The 19301-nt window shown below is 43.3% G+C and overlaps 1 protein-coding gene and 1 non-coding gene across 15 annotated transcripts in view; both read left to right on the top strand.

Annotated features, from left to right (window-relative positions):
* The window catches only part of ABI1 (abl interactor 1), a 131401-nt gene that overhangs the window by 79911 nt on the left and 32189 nt on the right, over positions 1 to 19301 (top strand). For 8 of the 14 annotated variants that reach the window (XM_040352558.1, XM_040352556.1, XM_040352562.1 and 5 more), the window contains exons 4-6: positions 13458 to 13472; positions 14798 to 14904; positions 16120 to 16260. In XM_040352558.1, the coding sequence (XP_040208492.1) occupies positions 13458 to 13472; positions 14798 to 14904; positions 16120 to 16260 (263 nt within the window). The remainder of the gene's footprint in view (positions 1 to 13457; positions 13473 to 14797; positions 14905 to 16119; positions 16261 to 19301) is intronic. The other 6 variants (XM_040352557.1, XM_040352561.1, XM_040352560.1 and 3 more) reach the window with 1 other exon arrangement.
* LOC120942134 lies at positions 7698 to 7816 on the top strand. The gene has a single exon (XR_005749928.1). It is a non-coding gene; the product is annotated as a 5S ribosomal RNA (ribosomal RNA).

Genomic DNA, 19301 nt, shown 5'->3' with positions numbered 1-19301 from the left:
GCGTATTTGAGCGTTTTTTTTTACATTGAAGTCAATGTAAAACGCCTGATACGCGCGTATTGCGCGTAAACACGCGCTTGTACAAGCGTTTTGACGCCTGTGTTGCTGAAATCCCAGGAAGAGGAATAAAAAATTCCTAGGAGAGCAACAAGTGATGTCAGGGATGATCATTTTTCTTATTGGCTAATATGGAAAAAGACAAAGTACAAAAACGTTGAACGCCACTGTGCGAAAACGCGTGCATACGCGGGCAAACCCACATATACGCGCGACAAAAACGTCGGTAAAAATCGCCTGTAAAAACGCCTGTACGCCCTACGCCTAGGTGTGAATGGAGCCTAACACACAGCTCCTTTCTCTATCTGCAAAGTAGAGCGTCCTGGCCCTCCTGCTCGCCCCCCTCAAGAGGCTTTCTCCACACCAGGGAGAAAGTGTTGCATTACTGTGTGTAGTTTCAGGCAGAAGAACAGGTGAGGATTTCTCACAAGAAATAAGGACATTTAGCCCTGGTTCACACTGGGCTGCGGGAGTGAAGCCGTGCGAGTTCAGCTGAACGAAGCAAATCGTACCCAGTGTGTACCTGGGCTCAAAAGCAAAATCAAAGCATGAGGAAAGTGAAGGAGGACTGCACTAAAATAAAGGAAGCTATTTAGGGAAAACATTCTAAGGGCAACTCATCAAAGACAGATTATGAGAAAATATAAGGCTTCATTTCCATGGACGTTTATACAGTCACTTTCTTTGGCTTTTTTTACAGCTTAAAAACGCCTGTCCATGTTTTTCTTTTTTGCAGCGTTTTTGAGCGTTTTTTAACGTCTGGCGTTTTTACAGCTCTACTCTGGAGCTTCAGAACGCACTGGTCCTGGGTTTTTTTGCAGCATTTTTTCAATTGTGAATGAAGTGAGAAAAAAAAAAATCTGTTCACATTGATGGAATCTCCGGTGTGTCACCAGATCTAGTGTCCCCTTTGGAAGATTTTACCTCCTATTACTGTTCTGGTGTCAGCCCCAAATTTTGGCATTTTCTTTTCACTTTTGATAACTGTAAACAGGTTGACTCTCTCCAAGGGGGAGAACTGTGATTTTATTACCCCCCCCCCCCCCCCCCCCCCCCAAAAAAAAAAACATAAAATAGCGATTTGTAGAGGGTTAACATTATGCAGCGATGTTTTGAGCCTCAGCTGTGACAAATATTATACCCCCTTTCCTGTTGCCAAATGTGACCCATTTTAAGTGCTGCAAACTTTAAAGGGTAACTAAAGGCAAAATTTTTTTTTTTTTGGACAGCGTAGAGAGGAATTGGAGCGCCTGCCAGTTTTTTTTTTGCTATGTCCTGGCACCATTAGTGTTGTTCACCCTATTTGTTTGGTTTACTGTTGAAAGTAGGGCTGCAACTAACGATTATTTTCATAATCCATTAGTTGGCCGATTTTATTGTTTCGATTAATCGACTAATCGGATAATGGCCTTAAAAAAAAAAAAAGCATTTTTTTTTTTTTTTTTTGGCCAATTTGTTGGGCAGATTACAAAACACAAATTGCCACAAAAACACATTTACATGCTTTTCTGCAGCTTCTTCATTGAAGTATATCGAACCAAAAAAAAACTAAATGGCACGGTTTTGCGTTAAAAAGTCCTTGCCCTTTCCAAATACGCAGCAGCTGAAAAAAAGGAAAACATGTAAATTAACTGTAGTGCCATTCTGCAAAAAGCACCAAAAAACAGAGGTGTGAACCCGGCCTGAGATGTTTAGTAACATAATGGGGTTAAAAAAACAAAAATAAGTACAAAAAGAGCAAATTGCTATTGTAAGGGGTTCATTTTTTTTTTTTACTGTGGGACAGTGAAAGTAATATTTTCAGTAACAATTTGCTTTTTTGTACTATAAAGGGCTATTTTTTGTTTTTTTTAACCCCATTATGTTACTGTCCGATTAATCGATTTATGAAAATTGTAATCGATTAATTTCATAATCGATTAGTTGTTTTGGCCCTTGTTGAAAGTAAAATAAAAATTGGAATTGCCCGGGAGAGTAGTGGAGGAAATCTTTCAAAGGGGATGCTAGTTCTGATACTCTGGTAACAACCAGGGATTTCTCACTTTGAAGGAATTTCCATTCACTTCCTTTTTTGGTTATGGGACAAGAAGTGAAGGGCAATCTCCCAAATGGGACACAAGATGGCAAAAAAAAAACCTGACCTTCCCTTATTACTCTATCTAAAATGAAACCATTTTGCCCTTTTTAGTAGTAGTTTAGGGTTCTTTGAGGTGCCTAGTGAGAAGAGTAGATAAAGCAGTTATTTGAGGTGGAGGATAGAAGAATTTGTGAGGTAAAATACCAATATATAGGAAATAAATATTAATGTGTGCACATTCCAGTTCCACACCTTTGCAGCATTTGTAAAGTGAACATTTTAATGACAAAAAGTCTCCTGAGGTAAAGTAACAGATGCAGTTGAAATAACATGAGCAGCTTGGTGAAGGGATCCTACAGCCTGGCACATGGAGGTTTTGGTCAAAACGCTTTGTGTCCTTCCCCACTGTGCCTCAGCAGCCCTCGCACGCCGCTTCCTCTTGGCTTTGCATGAGCTGACATTTCCTGGTTTATTTGAGGAAGCTACGGCCTTAATCATGTCAGGGGTTACCGCTGCAGAGAGCGATGGGTTATGTGCTTCAGTCCACCCACACAGCTGTGCATGCCTCACAGATGGCCGGAGGAGGCCAGAGCCCGGCCTTCCGCTGCTTTCCAGGCCTCATGTTCTCTTGCCTCTAGAAAAGAATTCAGCTTGCATGCTGTCTGGAGTCTGTTAGAGATGTGAATAGAAAGCAGCAGATCTTTAAGCTGGTTTCGTTTTAACCCATTACATAATTTCACAAACAGTAGAAGGGTCTTAAAGGGGCATTAAATACCAGGATTGCATTACATTACAGAGTGTAGAGTTCAGGGTGTTACAAACGGAGTGCAGAGCTGTCACTTGTAATCACAGAAACCAGACTTCTGTGTTTACAAGTGATTGTGGTGAGCGGGCACCAAAGGGTCTGAGCCAGAGGTGGTGGAACTGAGTTCCCCCTGAAAAAAAGCCCTGTGTGTGTGTGTGTGTGTGTGTGTGTGTGTGTGTGTATATATAATGTGTGTGTGTGTGTGTGTGTGTGTGTGTGTGTATATATTTCAAAGAAGGTGAGTACACCCTCACATTTTTGGAAATATTTTATTATATTTTTTCATGTGACAACACTGAAGAAATGACACTTTGCTACAATGTAAAGTAGTGAATGTACAGCTTGTATAACAGTGTAAATTTGCTGTCCCCTCAAAATAACTCAACACACAGCCATGAATGTCTAAACCACTGGCAACAAATGGGAGTACACCCATATGCTTTTTTTTTGCATTTTCAGTTTTACAGAAACGCACTACAGTCCATTTAACATGGTTTCCTACGGGTCATGTTCACTTTAAGGAAAGAGCCAGGGACTTATTTCTGGCTTTTGGTTCCATAGACTTCAATGGGTCAAACGTGTATTGAAATATGCAAATTGCAACCTGCATAGGTGTGAACCAGGCCTTAGTGAAAATGTCCAAATTGGCCCAGTTAGCCCCGGTGTCATGTAACTCGTTAGTGATACAAGGTCTCAGGTGTGAATGGGGAGCAGGTGTATTAAATTTGGTGTTATTGCTCCCTTACTGGTCACTGGAAGTTCAACATGGCGCCTCATGGTAATCAACTCTCTGAGGATCTGAAAAAAATAATTTGTTGCTCTAGCTAAAGATGGTCTAGGCTATAAGAAGATTGCCAGGACCCTGAAGCTGAGTTGCAGGACGGTGGTCAAAACCATACAGCGGTTTAACAGGACAGGTTCCTCTCAGAACAGGCCTTGCCATGGTCGACCAAAGAAGTGGCGTGCACGTGCTCAGCGTCATATCCAGAGGTTGTCTTTGGGAAATGGACGTATGAGTGCTGCCAGCATTGCTGCAGAGATTGAAGGGGTGGGGGGTCAGCCTGTCGGTGCTCAGACCTTAAGCCACACACGACATCAAATTGGACTGTCGTCCCAGAAGAAAGCCTCTTCTAAAGATGATGCACAAGAAAGCCCGCAAACAATTTGCTGAAAACAAGCAGACTAAGGACATGGATTAATGGAACCATGTCCTGTGATCTGAAGAGACCAAGATAACTTATTTGGTTCAGCTGTCAAGTGTGTGTGGCGGCAACCAGGTGAGGAGTACAATGACAACTGTGTCTTGCCTACAGTCAAGCATGGTGGTGGGAGTGTCATTGTCTGGGGCTGCATGAGTGCTGTCGGCACTGAGGAGCTACAGTCCATTGAGGGAACCATGAATGTCAACATGTACTGTGACATACTGAAGCAGAGCATGATCTCCTCCCTTTGGAGACTGGGCCGCAGCGCAGTATTCCAACATAACGACCACTCCCTTGCTAAAAAAGCTGAGGGTAAAGGTGATGGACTGGCCAAGCATGTCTCCAGACCTAAACCTTGTTGAGCATCTGTGGGGCATCCTCAAATGGTAGGCGAAGGAGCGCTAGGTCTCTAACATTCACCAGCTCTGTGATGTCATGAAGGGGGTTTAAGAGGACTACAGTGGCAACCTGTGAAGCTCTGGTGAACTCAATGCCCAAGAGGGTTAAGGCAGTGCTGGGAAATGGTTTCCACCCAAAATATTGAGACTTTTGGGCCCAATTTGGACATTTTCACTTAGGGGTGTACTCACTTTTGTTGCCAGCAGTTTAGACCTTAATGGTTGTGTGGTGTTGTTTTGAGGGGACAGCAAATTGACACTGTTTATATAAGCTGTACACTCGCTACTTTATATTGTAGCAAAGTGTAATTTCTTCAGTGTTGTCACATGAAAAGTTTTTTAATTGTCAAAAATGTGAGGTGTGTACTCACTTTTGGGAGATGTATGTATTCCCCCATCTTTTTGACTATGCTTGTTACCCAAGTTTCAGGATTTTATTCATTTTATTTTTTTGAAGAGACTCCTAATCTTTTGAAAGCACATTCGCGTGGCTGCAGAGACCCGTACATAGGGGTTTGTACACCTGGGAGTTCTCTGTTTTGTTTAAGATCAGTGAGTGGCTGTATGGATCTTCCAACATATCCGAGTATTTACATTCATTTTAGGGTTGGCTGCCTGGTCCTGGATGCAGTCTGTGTCCAGAGCCATGCATCCGTTCCTGCATCAATATAAACACTCGAATATGCAGTAAAATCCATACAGCTGCTGCGTCTGCCAGCTTGCCATTGATTTTAACCCCTTAACGTCAACATAACACAAATATACGGCCCCACTACACTGGGCTCTTTGCCACGGGACAGCATATTTGCGGATCTCCCTTTGTGCGCTGCACAGCGCGCCCCATACGAACGATCGGGACCCGCAACTGCCGATTCAGTCACTTGATGTGCATGGAGAGGAATGATGCATTGTCTGTCTCTCCTTGCAGAGAGAAAAAAAGTTTGTACGTTTTTAAAAAAATTAAATAAAGAATAAAGAAAAAATACCTATATCAGAGCCTGTTCACACACAGGCGACCCGACATTGGAGGCGATTCGGCAAGGCGATCTCAAGGCGTCTTGAGAGGCAACTTGCAAAATGACTTCAGTATTGAAGTCAATGCAAGTCGCCCCGAATCGCCTCCAAAGTAGTACAGGAACCTTTTTCTAAGTCGGAGCGACTTGCGTCGCTCCTATTAGAACGGTTCCATTCACTACAATGGGACGCAACTTGTCAGGCGGCTGTGTCGCCTGACGAGTCGCCCCAGTGTGAACCGGGTCAAGGTTTTGTTTAGGTCAGTGGCAGAGTTGGTTATTTGGGTCAAGTCACAGTCGGTATTCTGGCAGGATTTTATGGGCAGAGTGAAACGTGTTGGTGGCATGGCCTGGTTGAAGCCTGGGTTGAGGCTGTCATACACCACCTTATGGGGTTTTGCCGAAATGTTGACTTTAAGCACTTTCCCCCCCCCCCCCCCTTTTTTTTTCATTGGATGTCTAGAGCTGGGACAAGCTCTGTCCTTTTTCTGCACCCCATGTGGTTGCTCCATAAGAGGACCCAGTGGAGCCTTGAGTGACCCCTGTAAAAGTTCGGGTCCAAGACAATTCCTCCTCTTCCAATGTGGCCCATGAAGGCCAAAAGTACCACTGATCTATATGACAAATATGTGGTTTGTGTGTACTGCCTAGAGAATGAATAGTTTCTCTCATCACCTTCCAGGACGGCACCCGAGAGATGATGGCTCCTCCCCACAGGAAACACAATCACTTAACAATTTAAAAGTCCCCACCCTTCCCCTTGATCCTCAGTATTGATTGTGTTTCTCCCGAACACATCGTCACGTTTGTTTTGTTTGAATACCTAGAGACCGGGGAGGGTCGAAGGTACCCCTGTTGAGACAGGTCTTAGGGAGGCCGGGGAGGGCTGAACTAACCTGTAGGCCTTCGGGTCTAACTCACAGGTCGCCCCAGGCGTGCACCAGCGCTCTGAGCTGCGGGGAGGCTTGCCATCGCTAGGGTGCAGAAGAAACGCCGCCATTTGAAGAGCTCTCTCTTCCCGGGTACTGCTTCCTACTTTTGGAAACATGGCGCTCCAAGCCTCTCTGAGTGAAGGTGGGGTTTTTACCTCACAGCGCAACCCGGAAGGGACGCCGGAGAGAAGCATGGCGGTGGAAGGGTCGGCTTGCGGATAGCCCTTACAAGAGGTACCGACAGCCGGGGACCCAGCCAAACCTCCTCATGGACAGGAGGAGATGAAGGCAAATGTGACTGCAGGCAGATCCAGGTCGGGGCGCAGTGAGTACATTCCCCCTTGGAAAGGGAGGAGGAAAGGGAGTGAGAGTCCTGGTCTTCAGGGTCTGAGTCTCTGGGGCCAGCCAGCCAGCACAGGACTGGTTTTTACTTCTCACCCTTTCACCTCCCCAGTACAAACCTGCAGTCCTGGGGGAGGACAAAGTAATATTATACATATATGTATATCTCTTGTCTTGCAAAAACCCCCCAGCGGATCCCAGGAGACCCCAAATAAACAGTCTCCTACCGCTACAGGGCATAGCTCCTCATAACTTGGCAGAGAAAGGAAAAACTTTCCATGAAGCCGCCAGGCAGTCCGTAACTTAAGGTCTGACATAGAAGAGCTTATCCCTAGAGAAGACATATCCTCCCAAGAAGGCCTCGTCCGAACGGAACCTAGTGCCCTGCCCCCGCCCTCACAGTCATTCCCTCTAGTCCAGGTAGAGGAAGCTTAAGGAGGACAGGGAGGATATGGTAAGCCAAGCTAAACAGGAGCCATTCACCCTAGAGGGTCTGGTTGGACTCCTGCAGGCAAATACAGGCCTCTGAGGAGATTATAAAATCCCTAGAATAATCTCATAAAAGGGGGCTGAGCAAGGCTCAATCCAGTTAGGGCCAGCCTGCCATGAATCTGACAGGCAGATCACAAGGGTGCAGTTAGGTTTTTTAGCCAAAAAAACTGACCTCCTAAACTCTTAGGATAGGCCCAACAGGGGGCATACTAGTGGGTTTATTACCCCTGTGGGGGTTGTTTATTGGTTACAATATCTCCCAAGTTCCAACCGATCACTTCCTCCTTACACTGCTGGTATATCTGTCAGTGTGTTAGAGTTAATCTAAACCTCTTGTGGCTCAGGCAACAAACCATTTAGGTGGTGTGAGAAGCATAAAGCCTACGGCCACATCACCCTGAAAGCGCCCGATCTCGTCTGATCTCGGAGGCTAAGCAGTGTCGGGCCTGGTTAGTACCTGCATGGGAGACCGCCTGGGAATACCAGGTGCTGTAGGCTTAAAAATGCTAGCCTGCAACCCTTAATTGGGAGTTTCTCTGGTACAAACCCCTGTGTTAAAGCTATGAAAATCAGCCATACAGCTGTCTGATTGCCTCCAGCCTGAGACTATGGTCACCTCTTCATGAGAAACCTAATTGATTTCTGAGTCTGTGCTCGTTAAGACCTTAAAGGCTTGGACTAGCTCCCACCTGTGTGTGGACCAGCTACACCTACTCAGACCTTTGCAATAGCAGAATAGCAGCTACCACTATTGTGGTATAGTCACACACCTCGGATTTCCAGTATTTGGAACTACCATGTTCCTTCACTGGGATGAAGGATCAATATCTGAAACTCAGGTTATGCTAGGATAGAGCGTTGGTCTGTCCGCACATCAGAAATGCACAACATGGGTTTATCTTGGGTCATTTCTGAGATATATGTGTGTGTGTGTATGTGTGTATATATATATATTTGTGTGTATATATGTAGACTGATGATCAAGGGATATCCTATGACTCACCAGAAATGCCTAAAATTGATTAGATAACGGTACTCTGTTCCTTATCAAACGCATAACACTGAATGGTGGTGACGCCTCTATGGTATATTCGCACACTATTGTTATTCAGAAACATACCACATTGAGTTACTGTCGGTGTAATTTCGGTCGGATACATGCATGTATATTATTGCTTATCAGAGAAGCATGACATTGATTTGTCGGTGACACCTCTATTATATAAACCGCACACTATGGTTATTCAGAAACATACCACACTGAGTTACTGTTGGTAAAAATTTCTGGAGGTTACATGTTGGTACACTATTACTTATCAGAAACGCATGACGCTGAGTTACTGATAGCGACACTTCTGCTGGTTATATGACTATACAATTTTGCTGATCAGAAACGCATAGCATTGTATTATTGTTAAGGATATTTATAAATTCAGATATGCACTGCTTTAAGGGTCCTTTTTTTGCTAGTGACATTTCTGTTGATTAGATGACCCGACAAGGTTGCATTAAGTAACACATTGGGTTGCCGACAACATGCTGTTGGTCATATAAACTTTCCAAGTTTTTTTTTTCTAATCAAAATAATGCACAACTGGTATTGTGGGTTCATGACGGTATACTGTTACTATCCAGAAACGCACAGCATTGAGTTTTCTTGCTAGTGACGTTTCTATCAGGTATATGACTGTGGGTGTTGGAATACACAATGTTACTGTCTGTAACATTTCGGTCCCTTGTCCTATACCCTATTGTTTATCTGAAGTATGCTAATACCACTCTCTGCTAGTTATGACTGCAGGGAGTATAACACCAGCAATACACGGTTGAGGCCGCATATGTCCCTTTGGTCATACTGGCCATGCGACTGCTTTTTCTATGATCATCAGAGATATACTATAGGTGCTAGTATTATTTTCTGTTGATTGGAAGACCGTACTGCGGTCAGTCAGGAATAGACAACACTATAGTGGTTCTTGTCCTCCTGTCCTGAATCTATTACCTTGGGTGGCTGCACATAAATAAAACACAGCAGTAGAAGGTGTCTGTGTCCTCTGCGTTCTTTATTACTCAGAAAAAACACCATATTGGCTAGTGGCCTCTCTGTTGGATGTAGGACCTATAAACCTATTAAGCATCAGAAGCTCACACTTGGAGCTTCTGTCCTTTCTCTGGGCTTAGGTTATATGGTATCTTACTACATATGAGAAATACACACCTAAGGTTGGTTGTGTCTTCTCTATCCTACAGGTGTCTGTATATCAGAAAACACAGCAGTGGAGGCTGGGGGTGTCTATCTGTTTTTCCATATTAAGTCTGAGCTTGCTGTCCTTCGGAAATACAAGATCTAGGACCTGTATATCTGGGACATTTTGGTCACTTTATTTCAGACCTTATTTTCCATTCACATGGAAGGAACAGGATTTCTGATTGCGGGCCTTTACTTCTAGGCATGCCAGAGACATTCCCTAGACCTGAACCCAGTAGGGTTATAGGACACTGGAAGGAGGTCATAAAATCACCTAGCAGGTTCTTTTTAGTAGGAAAGGGGTTACGCTGTTAGGGGCTGTTTGCCTAAAAAATTCAGCATCAGGATTTTTTCTGACTGGTTCTCCCGATCCGATCCGAGCTTTATAGCTCAGTGTATGTCCTTCATGTCACCCCCTCGGACGAACTGGATATGAATAACCAATATTCATCTTTTACTCCTACTATGGCATTGGTCCCTTGTGGTAAGGATCTGCTTAACTTAACACTCCTTGGTGCGTGGATCATGACCTCAAACACTAGATTTTTACAGAATACTGTATTCTGTTGGCGTGTGGCACTCATGGGTTTACCCTGAGATTATAGGGTAAAATGTATCTGCATATTATACGCGGGGGGCGGTGAAAAGTTTTCTTTCCCCGACACCTTTGTTCTTTTCTGTTATATACCAATGAATGCAGTGGTTACTCGCAATTTTGTAACAGGCTTCTTTTCTGCGTAGTTTAATGATCGACTCGCAGGGTTATAAGGAGCCTAGGGTATATAGAACAATCTCACATCTGACATGTCGGTATTCAGATGGGAAGGAACCCAGAAATGGGGAATGACCAGGATGGGACCTGCTTGTCAACCGGCTTGCAGAGCAGCTGTTTTATCCGGTCTAGCAGTGTACGTTGGAGACAGGAGTTTGTCCACGCGTATTGGCGGACGCACGAATGAGCCACGCCAAGGCATCCTGTGGTCCGGACACTGACCAATAAGTGTCCTCGCTATAAAGTCACATGCATTCCAATGAATGGAGGTGGACAGGTGGACTGAAGGGAGTGCAGGAGCACACCAAACGCCCTGCTTGGTCACATACCTGTCCAGTCATTTGAGTGAAGGGAATAGACTTCCCTTAATCTAGTATCCTTGAGTGGGTTTATTTCCTTGTTTCACCATGACTATGGCAAACAAAAAAGGGGGACCCACAAGGATTGTACGTCGGGAGACCCTGTTTCTTTCTAAACCATTCTCCTGTACAGACTAGTGGCTTAAAACCACATGTTTTTTTTTTTTTCTGGGTTGATCAAAGTAGGTCTTTGTTTCACAGAACAAATCTCTGACTAAACTTTGGATGGTCTTATGCAGCTTTGCAGACACTATCAACCACGATGGCTAGAATATTGGCACAGCCAACCTTTCTATCCTAAAGAATACTCAAGCTCTCAGAATTTTTTTCTTTAAGAGCACGTGCCACCTAGACTCTGCATCCAAAGAGGAGACAGGAGCATAGGTGGAGCAGACCTGCAGGTCATTTTCATGATCCAGCTAGGATACCCTCATCACACACTAGGAAGTGGAAGTGGTGAAATAAAATCAGATTCTGACATCTAGCAAAAGACCTTGCAGGCAAGGGTCCCACCCTAAAGTAGGCCTGTTGGTTACTCGTCTATCCTCTCGGGTGCCGTCCTGGAAGGTGATGAGAGAAAACGGACGTTACTTACCGGTAACGGTGTTTCTATGAACCTTCCAGGACGGCAGGCCTACTTCCCGCCCTATGTGGAGGGAAAAGATAAGCTAAACGCTAGGTGGTAAGTACCTATACGGAACAATGTCCCTTGTGAACCAGTTCAGGACTACTCTAATTCATACTGAGGATCAAGGGGAAGGGTGGGGACTTTTAAATTGTTAAGTGATTGTGTTTCCTGTGGGGAGGAGCCATCATCTCTCGGGTGCCGTCCTGGAAGGTTCATAGAAACACCGTTACCGGTAAGTAACGTCCGTTTTTCGTTGCCTGTAGCAATCAAATTCCCATTCTTGCTTACTCGGGACTTGTTCAAACCAGCTCTCTTTCAGCTCAGAGATTATGGTTGGAACTCCTGCCCATGTTTAGAAATGAAGCCGTTGCATACTGGCCTTTGTACTGAAGTGCTTTGGGAGAAATACTTTTTTTTTTTAAGCTCATACAGCAGGCTTTCTCAACCAGGTTTAATACAGGGATTGCTATAGATTATGGATTCCTTCAGCAATTGATTTTTCAACCACAGTGGCTACTATGTAAAGTGATGGATTTTCTACTGACCTTCTAAGGCAGGGATTTTCAAACTACGGCCCTCCAGCTGTTGCGGAACTACACATCCCATGAGGCATTGCAAGACACTGACATTTACTGACATGACTAGGCATTATGGGAATTGTAGTTCCTGAACAACTGGAGGGCCGTAGTTTGAGGACACCTGTTCTAAGGGGTAAAGTCTACACCACCAATGTAAGGAATGATTTCTCCACTTACCACTAATGTGTGTGGACCCTTGCCTGACTTATAGAATATGGGGACACATTTTAGTCCGTTTCCTTTCTGGCTATTTATTTTATTTGAATGCTACTTATTCATGTATAGAGCATGGGAACGTTGTGCAGTAGATTCTGGGTGACACATCATTTCTAGGTATGCCAAATTTGTCCTTTTTGTATTTACAAATTTTAACGACTTGCTGATGATATTTTACATAAATGTGGATAGAATAAACTTTTAGCAGGTGTTTGCTGATTTCTCAATTTTTTTTATTTTTTATTTTTTTTTTTTAAGTGTTTCTCCTGGATACAATTTTTAAGAAACACTGTCCTAGATGTAGCAGCCAGGTTACTCTTTGCTTGGGGTGCAATGATGGGGGTTCTCAAAGGACCCCTTAATTCATCCAAACTACACTTGAAAAGCAATTTTGACCCGCAGGAAACAGGTCTGAATGAGGTCTCTAGGTAGCCACTTGACTGCTCTGTCAAGGTAAAATGGGAATTGTCCATCTCACTAAGGTAGTCTGGTTGCTGCTTCTGTTTATTCCTTCAGATGCAGACTCAAGAGGAAACCAATTGTACCAGTGCCTCATGATATATATTTTGAATCAGACTAGAATACATTTTTTACCTAAACTAGTAGTTTTGCCAAAAAACTACATGGATACCATAAGCAAGAAGGCAGTGGTATCAGTTTTTATGCCAAGTGTTATTTACTCACGTGTAATGTGATTGTTCTGTTTTCATAAAGGCATTATTCCTTCTTTTTGCTGGAAGGATCACTTCTAGGCCTCGTTCACATGGAGTGTATATAGGCATACCCCTGTGGAGGGCTGTTGTTTACCCACATAAGGATGCACTGGTGTTCCGTGTATCCCCCATACTGGCAGTCCCATTGCCATCAATTGGGACACTGCGACTGCACGGACTCAACACTTCTCCCAGTGTGATATCTGTGTGGGTGCACCGCTCTGAATGCACCCCATGTCTATGCAGCTTCTGCGCCCCACGTGACAGAGGTGGGACTGCCTGCAGAGGCATTGTACGGAATACCTGTACGGGTAAACTTGGCCCTCCGTGGGAAAACGCTTATGTACGTTTCGTATGAAAGAGGCTTTAGGACAAATGATTGAAGCTTGGGTTACTATACGGTACTACTGCAAGTGTGAGGCCAACCTTTCAACATGGTTGCCGTGTCAATGGAAGCAATTTATATATTTTTGACTTCTGCATTGGCAGGCAGCATACTGTAGCACTGTAACAGAAGACTAAATCAGCAGATAGGAATTCTTTCTGTGTATGTCTGATATGTGACTTCTCATTGCAACAATTCATTAATCTTTACTTTTCTGTTTCTCCCTTTGCCATCATTAAGTGGCTAAAAGCCAAGGTAAGAGGTGCTCTTTCTCATTTAAACCCAAAGACTCAGTAACCGAGGCTGCCTCGCTATCAGTCCATTACATCCTTTCCTCCTTCCTTCCCTCCTTTTGGCTGTTGCTCAGGATACATAGTTCATTTGTCTGTGCAGAGTTATGTGGCAATATATCATCGATGTATTGACACCATAGTAGTAACGCCATCATCTAATCCTAGCGCTTTCCTCATTTTTATAGATCTCTGCTTTCTTGACTTGCAATTTATGGAAGGCTTCCCAGACAACTGGTTTCATCTCTGTATATGACATAAGGCTCTTTAGACAGATGCTTAAGGGTGTGTGTGCTATGTTTTTCTCAAATGGTTGATTCATAAAATATAAAAAAAAAAAAAAAAGATCATGGTGTTCTAAAAAAAAAAAAAAAAATTTATTTGCAAGCAGCCCTGCAATGTTATAGCAGTAACCCAAAGTTACAGGTTGAGAGTTTATACTGCATCCAAGATGTTCAGTAAAGATGGGCAAAACATAAAATGAACAAATCAGTCTATCTCTGCACACAGCGCTTCACAACATGAGGGCAGACGGTACAACTACAATACAAGAGGAATCGAAAATCCCTGTTCGTTGGAGCATACAATCAAATGCACCTACTTTGGAAATCCAGTGTGCTCCTAACAGCCCATTTTTAAGGCAATGCTGCCCTGAAATACCCAGGAGTGGTAGCTAGACTACAGATTTATCTTTTTTTTTGTTTTTTTTTTTTTGTTCCAACTGGACTGTAGAACCCACTCCAAATCCCCCCCTCCCCCTAATTTAAGTAATCGATAAAGATTAGGTGAGTGTTCTATAGTCCAGAAGGGAGAACTGGGCAGGGCTGACAATGGTTGGGATTTCGATGGGGCACGCGCAGTGTTGGCTGAAAAAAGACAGTAGGAGCTCACTGGATTTCTGACAGATCAAAATTCCCCTTTCACTACTTGCAGTGCTGAAAAGATAACACTGCATGGTGTTTTTTTTTTTTGCTCAGACATTCATTTTTAACTTGCCTCCGCAAATATTTTTGCTTCACAGAACAGGAAATACGTTTTTATCTAACCATAGCTAACGTTAAAAGTATAAATACCCTTAATATAAGTTATTTTTAATTTATATGGAACTCTGTTCAAGGCAAAATCCTATACTGAAACCTAAAAACGAGTAGATGCCTATGTGATCCACTTGTTGAGCTGTGTCTGGGAATCCTAACATTTATTTATTTTGAGATTTAGTTATAGATCTTAGTTTTTGTATTGACTGATATTTGGTGGAATATTCACTTTTTTTTTTATTTTTTTATTCAGCATGGAGGAAACCAGGCAGCAAGGACTGGCACTGGCACTTTGACTCGAACAACTCCACCTACTCAGAAGCCACCCAGTCCACCGATGCCCGGGCGAGGTACCCTGGGGTAAGTAATTTAGCGTTTTAGAGTGTGGGTATGAGAGGTGTATGGCTACACACTCCAGGGAAAACAAAAAATTAAACAAGTTTTTAACAATGGAGGTCAGCCCACCTCTTCAGGGTATTCTATTATTTTTTATATATATATATATATATATATATATATATATATATATATATATATATATATATATATATATATATATATATATATATATATATATATATATATATATATTATATATATAATACATACACAGGACTTTTTTTCAGGGGGAACTTGGTTCCACCACCTCTGGCTCAGACCCTTTGGTGCCTGCTCATCACTTGTAAACACAGAAGTCCAGTGGTTGAGTTCCTTCACCTATTTTCTGAGGAAAAAAAAGCTGTGTGTGTGTATATATATTTCTATTTGTTGCTGTAATACACCATGCCACTATGCTTCGGTGCTGCCAAAAATTACCTTGTTGGCTGTAAATGTGGCTTTCTGGCAACATCTAAGTATTTTGAATGTGCAGTGGAAATACCAGGTCAGTCCCTATGGCGTTTCTCTGCAAGGTATGGCCACCGCGCCCGTCTCTGTTCTTGAGCCCCCTTTCCCCACACTGGTACTAGTCCCTCTTTTGGCTCTAATCCTCCACCACAGATAATATGGCTGCAATTCCACCCTCAGCCACAAGTGTACCAACATCAGTGCTGACACTGAACTCGAACAATGAACTTGGTGGACAATCTGAATTGGAATTTCTGCCCTGTGGACTGCTTGTGCTCTTATTGTTTCCTCGCTGTCAAGCAAATGTAAAAATATCAAATGCAGAGAGCCCTGGGATTACCTTGATTCCTCATAACTGCAGGAAACTGTTTATGCATGCTCAGCAGATGGCATATGACATCAGAATGAGGTTGGGCATCCTTAGAATACAACAGGGTGGTTTAAATCAAGTTGATTTAAATTACGATTTAAATCGCTAGTAAAAATGATTGATTTTTAAATCCACTCGCTTTAAATCATTATGTTTTAAAGAGCAACTGTAATTTCTGTCCTGCAGCGGCTCCTCCTCTGACCCGGGGTTGACTCACGATGGTCCCATTCACTTTAACGGCATGGCTGGTGATGCAGCTTAGTTTACACCAGTGCAGTGCCTTCCAGTGGAGGAGTCAAAAGTAGAATGCGCTGATTTTTTTTTGGCCAGCTAAAGATATGTGCATTTATTTTTTACAGGAGAAATACCCCATACAAAACTCTGGAGCCTGTCAAACCTCCAACGGTTCCAAACGATTACATGACCAGTCCAGCCAGGCTCGGAAGTCAGCACAGTCCTGGGAGAACTGCTTCTTTGAACCAGAGGCCAAGAACGCACAGGTAATATCTTGTAGCTCGGTGTACAGAGGCACTGATGGATGTTTTGTGTCTGCAGTGTCAGAGGTTTTGCAAAATTGTCGACCTTTTTGGACCGTATTTTGGGTTTAGTTTTTAACATGGTCGCATACTTCATTCCCAGAACCCATGCTACCCCCTACCAGTTACCTGAAACCTGGGGTGCTTATAGCATTCAGTATTTGTTTCCTTTTGAATTTAGTGCATTTGGGCAGAGTTGCGTTATCCACGCCGAGGAATGTTTACAAACTTTAAATACAAGTCACAGATGGGTACTATAGAGGGTGATCACTTCTACCTTGCTGTAGTTTGGTGGTACTTCAGTCAGATGCAGACCCTGAATATGGACCTGAGCCTGGGGAAAGCATTTTCAGGAGCCTGAATGTTGTACTTGTAATGCAGTGATTGCAATTCCAGTGCTCTGCAGGCCTGAATGCAAACACGGATTACATGCACATTTGTTTTATTTTAACAATGTATGTAAAAATTCTATTTTTTATTTAAAAAAAAAAAAAAAAAAAGCGGTACATAATTCTAATAAGAAAGAAGAGGTTTCACGAGCCATAAAAAAAAAATCTGCCTTTCACCAAGATTTGAATAATTCGGTTGTTAACCCTTGAAAAAAAAAAAGACAAAGCCATAATGAGCTGGTATGACTAGCATACTAGCTCATTATGTATTACTTACCTTAGAATCTAAGCCCCCGAAGCCGTCCTCGTCTCCCCCCTCCGACCGCAGGCATCTCTTCACAGATACCCGGAAGGTTACTTCCGGGTATCGCCGCTCCGGCGTTGCGATTGGCCGGAGCAGCGATGATGTCACTCCTGGGCATGCGCACGGGAGTCGTCAAATACGGCATTGCCGGTTTTATATATGGGGTTTTTACTTCGCATGCGCCGTAGACAACAGTGTACACCTATTGGCAAATATATTGCAAACACCTACAGGTAAGCCTTAATCTAGGCTTACCTGTAGGTGTAACTTCCGAGTGGGGGTTTACAACCACTTTAAATTCAAGTCAAAGGAAAAAATAATATATGCAGCCATTACAAAGCTCTTCTGAAAATGCCAGTGCTACTTGCTTGGCTGTTTTTGTTCATAATTTTTTGTTTCCCTGACCTGGAACAAGTATGCAGCAAGTGGAGTCAGGACACCTTTTTATATTCATATTTCAGGTCATTCGCTCAAAATGACCATAAAGAAAACTGGCATTTTTAAGAGACAGAAGCTGGCAATGACGGCCTAAATTTCTCCCAGTACAGGTTTCCCTTTTAGGGCTTGTGTATGTGTGTGTGTGTGTGTGTGTGTGTGTGTGTGTATATGGGTATTGTAAAGCAGTTATTTTCTCCCAATACTAGTCAATACAATGCAAAATCAACTTGTAGGTCAGAGGAAAGGAATCTCAAAACTAAGACGCACAAACTGATGCAAGTTTTAGACTAGAACTCAACACTCTTTATGTATGTGAAGCTGGTCAGCTTATGAGCTACATGTCGGCTGCTCTGTTGATGTTTCTTGGGGCTTTAAGGCGATTGGTCTTTAATGGTAGCAATCAATCTGTTGATGCATCTACTGTTTCCGAAGGGCATGTCTTTGGGTGATGGCATTGCTTCTGCAGAGAGATTCGAGTGATTGTGTGTTGTCACGCTAGGAGTGAAAGCTTAAAGTGTTACTAAACCCACAACAGTAAAATCAGTCTGTATATGCAGTATATAGCATGCTTGTTATAGTTGCTGTGGAACCGAAGGGGTTAATCTGCATTGTGTAAAAAAGCTGTTTGACCCTGTGTGCACAGATCCTTCCCTTCATGCATTGTCTCCAAAACGGGTCTGGATAAGACAGTTACTGGACTCGGGCTGCACATGCCCAGTTTGGTGTGTATTACTACATGGTGTTTTTTATTTTCTTGGGAGAGTGCATGTGATCAGCACAGGGCCAATCAACACTGTCCAGACGGAGGGTCAGGGGTCTTTCATCCTCATAGGACAATCACTGGAAAATGAAAATTCCTCCTACAAGCTTTAACCATGCATTGATAGAAGTCACAGGGCTTCTATATACTGCCGATGAGCAAAGGTATTTAGCAGTTTATATTTAGAAAACTAATGTATTTCCATATTCTGTGGTAGACCAGATAGTGAATGTATGGACCTGGGTTTAGTAACGCGTTGATGAAAAGGCAAGGTCACCAGGTACAAAATGAAAATGCCTGCATGTGTTTAAAACCGATAGCTAGCGGTAGTGGTGCAAATGGACAATAGGCTACCATTTTTAGAAAAAGTTTTTTTCTTTATCGTACATCACGGGACACAGAGCGGCATTCATTACTATATGGGTTATATGGAGTACCTTCAGGTGTAGACACTGGCAATCTCAAACAGGAAATGCCCCTCCCTATATAACCCCCTCCCATAGGAGGAGTACCTCAGTTTTTCCGCCAGTGTCTTAGGTGTTAGTCATGGTTTAGCTTGCCTCCACATCCTTGGGATTAGGTGAGCTAACCGGTTCTGTCCAAAAAAGCCTCAGCGCTAAAGTGGTCAGTAACCGGACCCCAAACCCTTGGGGTATAGCCCATAATGCTTTTCTTTTTAGAGAGCTGGACCCTGGGCCCAGAACTTAGAAACCTTTGGGTGCCTAATGTTTCTGTTGCCAGAGTGCTATATGGGCCCAGGACAGTGGATCCTTCATAGGAACCCAGGGCCTGAAGGTCTAGACATCCCCACCGAGATGGGGGAAGATTGGGCCTCTTGCTTGGCAAAGTCCTGCGGCATGGAGCAGGTAAGTGAGGGGAAAAACTTGCGGAACTTGGTTCTTAGCAGGTTTTTTCTGGGGGGTCACAGGGGACATGCCTAAAGTTATGCACTGCATCTGGCAAACTAGTCACATATCATAAAGATAGGATGGCTCTATATGTATTATTCCCCATAAGATGTGACCTCCCTTGTAGTGTTGGAAAAGCATTGAGTGGGGCCTGTGATATAAAAGTATATGTGTGTGTCAGAGAGCTGTGCTTACCTGCAAGCCTC

This window comes from Rana temporaria, chromosome 5, assembly GCF_905171775.1.
Source record: "Rana temporaria chromosome 5, aRanTem1.1, whole genome shotgun sequence".
Classification (NCBI taxonomy): Eukaryota; Metazoa; Chordata; class Amphibia; order Anura; family Ranidae; genus Rana; species Rana temporaria.
Note: the sequence above shows the minus strand (reverse complement) of the source record. Positions and strands in the feature narration are given on the sequence as shown.